The sequence below is a fragment of the Psammomys obesus genome, unplaced genomic scaffold (assembly GCF_907164565.1).
Source record: "Psammomys obesus unplaced genomic scaffold, mPsaObe1.curated_primary_1811, whole genome shotgun sequence".
Lineage (NCBI taxonomy): Eukaryota > Metazoa > Chordata > Mammalia > Rodentia > Muridae > Psammomys > Psammomys obesus.
Window position 1 is genome coordinate 1,958,650 of NW_026596466.1, and position 10,964 is coordinate 1,969,613.

The window sequence follows — 10,964 nt, forward strand, 5'->3', positions numbered from 1 at the left end:
GGGGAATTCTAGGCAGGTGCTCTACCACTGAGCCACACAGCCCAGCCCCTCACTGGGGAATTCTAGGCAGGTGCTCTACTACTGAGCCACACCAATGATCATCCTGACTGAGCATCCTAAATAGCTGGAAAATGAGCCAGTGTCACTCCAAGATGCTTCTGGTCTACCTGGACAACCAGAGGAGCCCAAAGTCCCCAGGAGTGTCTTAGCCTCTGGGTGACATAGAGCTGATGGCCACCCCCTTGCAGGCTATTAATTTGGATCTGGGATAAATGGGCACCTAGCCTCCCTCTATCCCTCTGACTGCCTTTCCACTGAGCACTGGTGACTTTTCATGCAGAAGCAAGGACTAGGAATCCACCTGCCCTAAGACAAGCAGAAAGGGCTCCACTGGTGTGTGCTCAGGGGACAGCCTGAAAGTTTCTTTTCTGTTTCTGAATAAATTGCTTTGAATTTGTAAGTCTGGGAACTCCCATGAAGGGTGGGGCAGTTTTTCCTGGAGCCCTAGGGGACCAAGACAGGAGGTAGTTGTGAAAAGGATTTTTCAAAACTCTCCCAAGAACTCTGCTAAATTCCCCAATTCCTGGCTGGGGGCTGTGGAGCCTGCTTCTAATCTCAGTTCCGTGAGTTTGAGGCCTGCTGGGCTAGAGCAGGAGAACTTGACCTAAAGAAAAATAAACAAGGGCTGGAGAGATGGCTCAGTTGTTAAGAGCACTGGCTGTTCTTCCAGCGGTCCTGAGTTCAATTCCCAGCAACCACATGGTGGCTCACAACCATCTGTAATGGAATCTGATTCCCTCTTCTGCTGTGCATGAAAACAGTATCCATATACATAAAATAAGTACATCTTTAAAAAAAGAAAGAAAAACAAGCAAACATGGGCAGTGAGATGTTTCAATGGATAAAGACGTGTCCCACCGCTGGTGACCCATGTGGCAGAGAGACACACACACACACACACGTAATAAATGTAACACGAACAAAGACCAAAAGGCACCACCACCACCTGCCCTTCCTAAGGGAACCTTACTGATATTGATCGACGGGTTGATTGAGCAGGATCTCTCTGCATAGCCCTAGCTATCCTGGCTACTTTGAACTCACAGAGACCCGCCTGCCTCTGCCTCCTGAGTGCTGGGATCACAGGTGTGCGCCACCTCACCTGGTGGTAGGACGTACTTTTAATCCCAGGATTCCGGAGGCAGAGGCAGGTGGATCTCTGTGAATTAGAGGCCAGCCTGGTCGACAAAGTATTCCAGGTCAGCTGGAGCTACACAGTGAGACTGACCCTGCCTTAGAGACGAACAAGAACACACAAACAACCCCCTACAATTATTTGTGTGTGTTTGGGGGGGCATGCATGGCATGGTTTTCACGTGGAGGTCAAGAGGACAACTTGAGGAGTTGGCTTTCTCCTTCCACCATGTCATTTCCAGAGAATCACAGGTGGCAAGGCTTGGGGTCAAGCGACCTGACCAACCCTGAGTGAACCTTTTGCTTTCCTTCCTGGTACCAGCAAGTGTTCTTTTCTTTGAGGGCCACCTCAAGGCACACGCTTGCTTTATTCCCTCTGCTCAAAGCAGGGTCTGATCAACCGTCCCCTGTGCCTTCTGTGCCTTTTTATTTTATGTATTTTTTTGTTCTGGGAGCTGCTGAGCAGGCAGCATGTACCGTGTAGCTCAGCAGCTGCTTGGGAGGAAAAGGCCATCTGGTTTGGCCCCAGGCTGGCCCTTTCCTGAGTCACCTTACCTGGACCACTTGCTGTCTCTGGGCCCGAGAGGGCAGCCTGAAGCTGGCCCCAAAGGCTGAGCTGTTAGACAGCTGGACCAACCCCACACTCAGGCACAAACCTCCTGCGTTCTAACGGCCCCTAGGGATTCGGATCAGCAGAGCATGGCTGAGGAGGGGCCTGCAAGCAGGCAGCCTGTAGTCTTTTCCAGTGGTACCCTATGACCAGGGGCCTTTGGCTGGCCCTCAGGAGATAGAAATATGTACTAAGTAGGGGGTGGGGCCAGGAATTCCAACTTTGGAGCAGTCCTTGGACCCAGTCCCCGGGGACATTCCAGAGGGCACTTTACCCAGGGAGGGGCCCTGTGAGGCACAGGGTAGGCTGTTAGTTCAGGGGCCCCTGCACGGAGGCCTTCTGGCTGGATTTTAAGGTACTGGTCTCTCTGTCACTCCCATCTTAGTTTCCTAATCAGTGAAAAAGGGGGTATGTTTCCTGGAACGTTCCAGGCCCTCCCTCATTCATTCAGTGAGTGCCTTACTGACAACCGACATCCTGCTGTCTGCAGGGGCCCACCCTCTCGGACAGAGCTCTGGACAGTGAAACAGGAAGTTACCCTCTTCCTCAATTTCGTCCCTAAAAAATGTGCAGCTTAGGGTCTTCCTGGCCAGCTGGGCTTGAATATCCTCGAAGCGACATGAGACTTCTGAGAGAAGGATCAGGGAGTGGGCCTTGAACTAGGCTGTAAATATTCTCTTGTCCCAAGGCCTTCCCCTGAAGGAAAAAAAAAAAAAAAAAAGCACTAAACCTACAGGTGTGAGCCATCCCCACCGGCTGGGCCAGGCTGCGGCTGCCAGCTGGGTGCCTGACAGTGACAGTGACAGCTTTGTGAGGGCAAAGTTCTCCAAAGAACAGCTTCACTTCCTCTGCCTTCCCCTTGCTCCACTTCCTCTTTTTCCCCACCCCCACCCCACCCTATTTTCTGTGCTTACTATCTCCTGTCTGCACCCCAAACTCAACAGCTCAGGGGCCCCTCCACCTCTGCCACCCTCTTAGGGTCCTCTCCTCCTCCAGGGCTGAGGACACTCAGGAGTTCTCTTGTTCATCCCACTGGACAGAGCCCCTCAGCATGTGTGTAGCTGGAGGAAGTGGGGTGACGGAGGCCTTAGAAGGGCTGGTTTATTTTATGCTGTGGGGGTTGGGAGTAGTACTGAGTTATTAAGACTAGCCTGGATAGGCACCAGCATTGTCTCCTCAGCCACTGGGGAAGCTGAGGCAGGAAGATGAGCAGTTTGAGGCCAGCCTGGGCTACAATAGGGAAACACTGTTTCACACAAATTGACAAAGAGGAGGAGCTGGGCCTGGTGGCACATGGCTGTAATCACAGCACTGTGTAACTGGCCTTTGCTACTTTGTGGGTTCCTTTCTTTCTCTGCCAACCTGCTCCACCCCTTAACTTCTTTCCTTTCAACCCCAAAACACTAGATAGGAGAGAAAAAAGGATTGGGGGCGGCAGAGGGAGTGAGGGAGTGTTAACGTTAGACTACTTTCTGCCTGTTAGGGGAGTTCCTTGGGGCAAGTTTGATCTTCACCGTCAGGATAGCTAATTTTTCCTTGTTTCTTTGCGCATGACCACAACCAACAGCCTCCAACAGCATCCGACCAACCACACACCTATCTGGTAACACCACACCCCTACCAGAGCAAGAGGGAAATCATTGTCAGCTGCTGTAAAGGAGCCCCATGTCCCCCCACCTGGGATTAAAACAAAAACATTCCCACAACATTCTGTGGTTTGTTTTTCAAAAAAAGGAAGCCAAAATTACACAATTTTCACTACAACTAGGAAGAAGAGGCGAGAGGATCAGGGATTCAAATCTCCACTCCACTGCATATCAAATCTGAGAGCAGCCTAGACTAGGATACCACTTCAGAAACAGATGAGACACCCCACCCCCCCACAAAAATTCCTACCAAACCAAGGAAACACATTCTCTCTCTCCCTCTTCCAGAATGTGTAAGAAAACACTGGAAATGGCCACTGCAGACAGAACCATAAGCCAGTGGGATAGACGAGAATTGTTTCAGAGGTCGGGTGGGGCGGGAGTCCCTGCCCTGCATCACCCCCAGCTCTGAGAGGTGACAAAGTGGCAGCACAGGTCCTGCCTGGGAATCTGGTCTGCTCCTACCTAGTAAAGCTGCCTGGTGTCACAGGAGAGGCTCCCCCTCATACTGCACCCCTTGTGGTAGGTGGCATCTTCTCCCTTGCACCCCATCAGGGCTCTCCTGGGAACGCTCCAGGCAGTCCACATCGACAGACAGCACTGGCCCTGCCTCACCCCCACCCGCAGATTGCAGGGCTGGCAGGTCCTCAGGCAGCTGGCAAACTGAGAGATACAAGGCCAGGGCCAGGGCAGTCCCGTCCCCGGAGGCAGGGAGGGGGCAGGCTGGGAAAGTTCTCTCAGGGTTGGTAACTGAGGAAGACTCTTGTCAAATCTCTTGTGGGAAGATAAAGTAGCTCTGAACCTGGGGGTGTGTTTTCCAGTATGTGCTGGGGTGGTGGTCGCCCTTTCCAGACTGGGGGCCTCTCGGGCTTCAGTATGTCCTGCCACCAGCCTGGAACGAGGAAGCTGCCCCAGCCGCGCCACACCGGGCCACTGCCGCAGTCCATATATGGATGAAGCCTTCCTTGGTTCCAACACCTACACTCAGTGAGCGCCTACTAGGCCTGTGCAAAGGCATCACAGGCCCTGAGCATCTCACCTGAAGGACTCTTCTTGCCTAAGTCCAGCTCTCTGACACCCTCTCTCAGCAGCCTTGTGTCTTTCTGACCTCGGCCCTGATTCTTGTGTGTAGTATTGGCTGAAGAGCTTCCTGATCTCTTCAGGTCTTGCCTGAAGCTTGCTAAGTAGACCCATGTTGGGGAGCGTCTTCTCTGGAGAAGTTGGGGCTCCTGTGACCACCAACCCCTCCCCCCACCAGCAGTCTGTCACTCCCAGGGTCCCCACAGCCTGCACACTTGGACTAGAGCACAGTTCAGCTGTGGCTGCACATGACAGGATAGATGGTGGGCCCCAGCCCACTGCCTGGCAGTCACCCAGAGCCACTAGCTAACGGGCCCAGGCTTAGTCTTGCCTGGGTGTGATCAGGCAGCCCTCCAAAAGCGCAGGACTCCATGACAAGTTTTGCTTGTTCTAGACAGCACAGTTCTTTTCTAGGGCTGGGGCAGGGGAGAGCTGCAGAGTCTCTGGACCACCGGGGCTTGCCCTGTCCTTGGCCGAGTCCTTGTGGCCTTCAGCCGCTAAGTGGCCAAGATCCGTGAAGACCCCTCCAAACACAGTCCTGCTTCTAAGTTGTACCCCCAACACACCCAACATACTGGAACCCCACCAGAAGGCACCCAGATCTGGCTTTCTGGTTATTGCCAGCAAGGGGGAGTGACTCCTTGCCCATTCAATCCAGGCCCCGCGTGTCCCTCCAACAAGAGGCCACGTCAACAGAGCCCGGGCCTCCACGCTGACCCTTGCCCACCTAGGTGCCCGGTGTTCACGTGACGTTCAGACCCAGAGGGTCCTAGGGTGGGTGAGTGACCCCAGAATGCAGGCCTGCTCCACTGAATCCCGTAGTGTCCACAAGGGCGGAGGCTATTCGTACATGTCCGGGCCTATGAAGCCAGCACCCATTGCCAAAACTCTCCATCCTCTTCCTCAATCTCGCTTTCTCTCTCTCTCTCTTTCTCTTTTTTTTTTTTTTTTTTTTTGCAAAAGGATAAAAAGGGTAAAAGCTGCGCTGTGCGGCGAGGCCGGTGAGTGAGCGGCGCGGGGCCAATCAGCGCGCGCCGTTCCGAAAGTTGCCTTTTATGGCTCGAGTGGCCGCTGTGGCGTCCTATAAAACCCGGCGGCGCAACGCGCAGCCACTGTCGAGTCCGCGTCCACCCGCGAGAGATCTTGTCGCAGCTCCTCCGCCGCCGCTCCACACCCGCCACTAGGTAAGCAGCGCCACCGGGCCCAGCGGGCCGCAGCTCCCCCACGGCGGCCGCCTCGCTCGGGGCCGCGAGGGAGCCCGGGAGGGACCCCGGGGAGGGCGGAGGGGGCCCCCGCGCCGCGGAGCCGACGCTCGCAGAGCTCGCTGGGCGCTCGGGGCGTGGACCCTGTGCAGCCGCACTGTGCGGTGTAGATTGCTCGTGGGCCCGCGCCGCCCCGGAGCACGAGGCTTGGGGTGCCCACTGGGGTCGCGGGGTGGGCGCTGGGAGAGCCGATGCGACTTGCGGGCGTGGAGCCGTGTCTGGCCCCCTCGAGGGGCACGCAGTGTCGGGGACCGGACGCTACGGTCACGCCTTGATGGCTTGTGGGTCTTTGTCCAAACCGGTTTGCCCGTTCGGCTTGGCGGGCGCGGCGGGGCCGGCTCGGCCGGGTGGGGGCTGGGACGCCATTGCGCGTGCGCGCTCTATCTCGCGGGGTCCTGGGGCGCGTGCGCGCCGGGGAGCGAGCCCTTCCTCTACCCACCCCCTCCGCGTTGAGGGTTGCGCGTGCGTAGTGAGGCTTGACGCGCGGCTGCCCGGGGTTGGGCGAGGGCGGGGCCGTTGCGCCGAGGGGCGGGGTCGCGGCGTCTTGGGACGTCTGCTCGCGCTTCCTGCTGGGTGTGGTCGCCTCCCGCGCGCGCTCCAGTGGCCCGCCGGCGGGGCGAAGGCGGGGCGAGCTTGCGCCCGTTTGGGGAGGGGGCGGAGGTCTGGCTTCCTGCCGCGGGGCCGCCCCCGGACCAGCGTTTGCCTTTTATGGTAATAACGCGGCCGGCCTGGGCTTCCTTTGTCCCCCGAGCTGGGGCGCGCGCCCCCTGGCGGCCTCAGGCCGCGGCGTGCCGGAAGTGGGCAGGGCGGCAGCGGCTGCGCCGGGTGGCCCCGCGGTGACCACAGCCCTCTTTTGTGCCCCTATAGTTCGCCATGGATGATGATATCGCTGCGCTCGTTGTCGACAATGGCTCCGGCATGTGCAAAGCCGGCTTCGCGGGCGACGATGCTCCCCGGGCCGTCTTCCCCTCCATCGTGGGCCGCCCTAGGCACCAGGTAAGTGACCCTTCTTTGCGGGTAGTGTGATCTGGAGTGTTCCTGGGTGGCCATGCCGGTGCTGAGAACGCAGTTTCCCCCCGCAGGGCGTGATGGTGGGTATGGGTCAGAAGGACTCCTACGTGGGTGATGAGGCCCAGAGCAAGAGAGGCATCCTGACCCTGAAGTACCCCATTGAACACGGCATCGTCACCAACTGGGATGATATGGAGAAGATCTGGCACCACACCTTCTACAACGAGCTGCGTGTGGCCCCCGAGGAGCACCCCGTGCTGCTCACCGAGGCTCCCCTGAACCCCAAGGCCAACCGTGAAAAGATGACCCAGGTCAGCGAGGGTGCCCGCCGCCTCCTCTGCCAGCTTCTGGGCCACGCCCTTCCTCAATTGTCTTTCTTCTGCTGTTCTCCCATAGGACTCTCTTCTCTGAGCTGAGTCTCCCTTGGAACTTTGCAGTTTCTGCTTTTTCCCAGATGAGGTCTTTTTTTTCTCTCGATTGCCTTTCTGACTAGGTGTTTAAAACCCTCCAGTGCTGTGGGTGTAGGTACTAACAATGGCTCGTGTGACAAAGCTAATGAGGCTGGTGATAAGTGGCCTTGGAGTGTGTATTCAGTAGCTGCACAGTATTAAGTGGAGCCCCTGTCCTGAGACTCCCAGCACACTTACCTTAGCTGTGTTCTTGCACTCTTTGCATGTCCAAATCTGTCCTTACAGTTTCACCTGCCCTCACTGTTCCTTGTGGCTTTAGGAGCTTGACAATGCCCCATTTTTCTCTGCAGATCATGTTTGAGACCTTCAACACCCCAGCCATGTACGTAGCCATCCAGGCTGTGCTGTCCCTGTATGCCTCTGGTCGTACCACTGGCATTGTGATGGACTCCGGAGACGGGGTCACCCACACTGTGCCCATCTATGAGGGCTACGCTCTCCCTCATGCCATCCTGCGTCTGGACCTGGCTGGCCGGGACCTGACAGACTACCTCATGAAGATCCTGACTGAGCGTGGCTACAGCTTCACCACCACAGCTGAGAGGGAAATCGTGCGTGACATCAAAGAGAAGCTGTGCTATGTTGCCCTGGACTTCGAGCAAGAGATGGCCACGGCTGCATCCTCCTCCTCCCTGGAGAAGAGCTACGAGCTGCCTGATGGCCAGGTCATCACTATTGGCAATGAGCGGTTCCGCTGCCCCGAGGCTCTCTTCCAGCCTTCTTTCCTGGGTGAGTTGCAGTGGCCTAGTTTGTCCCTTCTCCATCTAAAGGTGGCCAACGCTTGGGACCACACTGTAAGTTAAGTCTGACCTCTCTCACTTTCTCAGGTATGGAATCCTGTGGTATCCATGAAACTACATTCAATTCCATCATGAAGTGTGATGTTGACATCCGCAAAGACCTCTATGCCAACACAGTGCTGTCTGGTGGTACCACCATGTACCCAGGCATTGCGGACCGGATGCAGAAAGAGATCACTGCTCTGGCTCCTAGCACCATGAAGATCAAGGTGAGCTAAGCATCCCTAGGCCTGGATCCATGGGGGGGGGGGGGGGCTGTAGTTGCCAGAGCAACCATCCTGGCTTCCGGGAAGAATTCTCTCTCACCATCACTGTGTCTTGCTTTCTTCAGATCATTGCTCCTCCTGAGCGCAAGTACTCTGTGTGGATCGGTGGCTCCATCTTGGCCTCCCTGTCCACCTTCCAGCAGATGTGGATCAGCAAGCAGGAGTACGATGAGTCCGGCCCCTCCATCGTCCACCGCAAATGCTTCTAGGCGGACTGTTAACTGAGCTGCGTTTTACACCCTTTCTTTGACAAAACCTAACTTGCGCAGAAAAAAAAAAAAAAAAAGACAACATTGGCATGGCTTTGTTTATTTTTTTAATTTTTTTTTTTTTAAGTTTTTTTGTTTTGGCGCTTTTGACTCAGGATTTAAAAACTGGAACGGTGAAGGCGACAGCAGTCGGTTGGAGCAAGCATCCCCCAAAGTTCTACAATGTGGCTGAGGACTTTGATTGTACATTTTTTTTTATAGTCATTCCAAGTATCCATGAGATACTACTACAGGAAGCCCCTCACCCTCCCGTAAGCCACCCCCACTCCCAAGAGGAGGATGGCCAAGTCCATGCCCTGAGTCCACACTGGGGAGGTGACAGCATTGCTTCTGTGTAAATTATGTACTGCAAAATTTTTTTAAATCTTCCGCCTTAATACTTCTTTACTTTTGTTTTTTAATTTTTGAATGGTCAGCCTCCGTGGCTTTTTTTTTTTTTTTTTTTTTTTTTTTGTCCCCCCAACTTGATGTATGAAGGCTTTGGTCTCCTAGGGAGTGGGTTGAGGTGTTGAGGCAGCCAGGGCTCGCCTGTACACTGACTTGAGACCATTTAATAAAAGTGCACACCTTACAGACTTGGCTTGTGGCTTTACTGGGTGTGGGTAGCGAGTTGGGTGGGGCAGAGAGGATGGAGCTCCAGTTCTTCAAGGAGTTGAAATCTAGGGTGGGCTGGGCCTTGCCTGATATTTAGTGGGAGGGCACACAGACCAGGTTCCCCACAGAAACACCCCATCTTGTGAATTACTGAGTTTGTATCTTGGGTAGGGAGCTGCAGAGGTGCCTTACCTTCCTGGATTTGGAGTCCCCCTGGGCTAAATTGGGGCCCTGCTACCTCTGCCTGTGTTAGAGGAGAATCTAACAGAGGGAGATCAGCACCCTCTCCTGCCACCTGGAAGTGGAGTTGTCCTGACTGGAGGGGGGAGCCTTGCTGCCTGGGCCCTCTGAGTCCAGGCCCTGAGTGCTAGAGGCTGCTTTTCTGTGCTGTCAGCAATCTTAGCTGCCCCTCCCTTTTCCAGGCCTGGCTGACATCAGAAGGGGAAGGCTTCCCAGGATGGTTATTTTCCCTGAAACTGTGAGAGCCTTGGATTAAGGGTCACCCAGGGCTGAAGATGGAGGAAATGGCTCCTATGAAAATAAGTCCCTTTGGGGTAGGGAGTCCAAGAAGACCTGGCACTCCGTTCCAGCTCCTGTACATGGTGACCCATGCATGGCTGGGTGGCTATAAGTAGCTTCTACCTGGACCATGTGTTCACACAGAGAGAACTACTATAGTTGGTCAAGAGTCCTATTCATCTGTCCATCCGCCCACCTGTTTCTCCACTCAACTGTACGCTATCAGTCCATCCATCCACCCCATCCATCATTCATTCACCAAGCAATCACTTGGGCAACACAGAAACCAGACCATGCCTTCAGGAGGTATCCAGTGTATGGTGAGCACTGTAAGTCCATAAGGGAAGGCAAATGCATACACAGACAAGGTTCCAAATAAGGCGAGCAGGGGCCATGCTAAAGAACACTGGGTAATAGTGTCGGGTGTAGTCTCACTAGCAGTGATGGCAAAATTCAGCGGCCAGCTGTGGACACCTGTCATCCCAGCTCTGAGGCTGAGGCAAGTCTAAGGCCACCTTGGCCTCCACAGTGAGACCCTATCTTAAAGCAATGAGTCCATAAATCTGTTATTTCAGAGGTGAAGGCAGGAGGACCAGTACGAGTACATAATGAGATAGGCCAGCCTGGGATACATGAGGCCCTGCCTCAAACAACCCTAAAATAATAAACCGCCTCAGGTGAGAACAAAGCCTAGGCTTTTTTTTTTTTTTTTTTTTTTTTTTTTCTTTCCAGTCAGGCTGGGCGTGACTATAGCCACCTTTAATTCCAGTCTCTGCAAGCAGAGGCAGGTGGATGTGGAGTTCAAGGTCAGCCTCATGTACTTAGTTAAGTCCCAGACAACCAGAGGTGCATAGCAAGACCTTGTCGCAAAAGAGACAAAAGAAAAAGGAGTAGAGGCCCATACATGGACCAGGGAAGACAGAATGGAGGGGTGACCAAGGCAGGCAGGCAAGTGTGGGCTGGAGTCTAGCGTGGAGTTGGGGACAAAGCTGGGTAACAAAACGCTACCTACCGGGTACAGGACACAGACGGGTTGCCAGGTCGCCATTTGAGAAATGGGCACACCAGCAGATGAGGCTCCTTCAGTCCGCCCTAAAGGATCCCAAGCGCAGCCTCCAGAGAATCTGGCATAGTCTCTGGCCCTGCCCCCTTCCAGGCTCCAGCAGGCAAACTGGCTATTCAAGACCGCCTCCAACAAAGCCTGTCACTGTGCGTGGTTTGTTTGCTTTTTTCTTTCTTTCTC

The 10,964-nt window shown here is 54.8% G+C and overlaps 1 protein-coding gene across 1 annotated transcript; it reads left to right on the plus strand.

Moving 5' to 3' along the window:
- Nucleotides 1–5,616: 5,616 nt before the first annotated feature.
- Nucleotides 5,617–9,179, plus strand: Actb (actin beta). Its single transcript, XM_055598690.1, has 6 exons — nucleotides 5,617–5,714; nucleotides 6,660–6,788; nucleotides 6,875–7,114; nucleotides 7,564–8,002; nucleotides 8,101–8,282; nucleotides 8,405–9,179. Exons 2-6 carry the CDS (start codon nucleotides 6,666–6,668, stop codon nucleotides 8,546–8,548), a joined length of 1,128 nt encoding a protein of 375 aa, XP_055454665.1. The 5' UTR covers nucleotides 5,617–5,714; nucleotides 6,660–6,665; the 3' UTR covers nucleotides 8,549–9,179.
- The last annotated feature ends 1,785 nt before the right edge of the window (nucleotides 9,180–10,964 follow it).

Coding starts and splice junctions, on each gene's coding strand:
- Actb (XM_055598690.1), top strand. CDS start 6,666: ATGGATGATGATATCGCTGCGCTCGTTGTCGACAATGGCTCCGGCATG. Junction 7,115..7,563: donor ACCGTGAAAAGATGACCCAG/GTCAGCGAGGGT, acceptor TTTTCTCTGCAG/ATCATGTTTGAGACCTTCAA. Junction 8,283..8,404: donor CTAGCACCATGAAGATCAAG/GTGAGCTAAGCA, acceptor TGCTTTCTTCAG/ATCATTGCTCCTCCTGAGCG.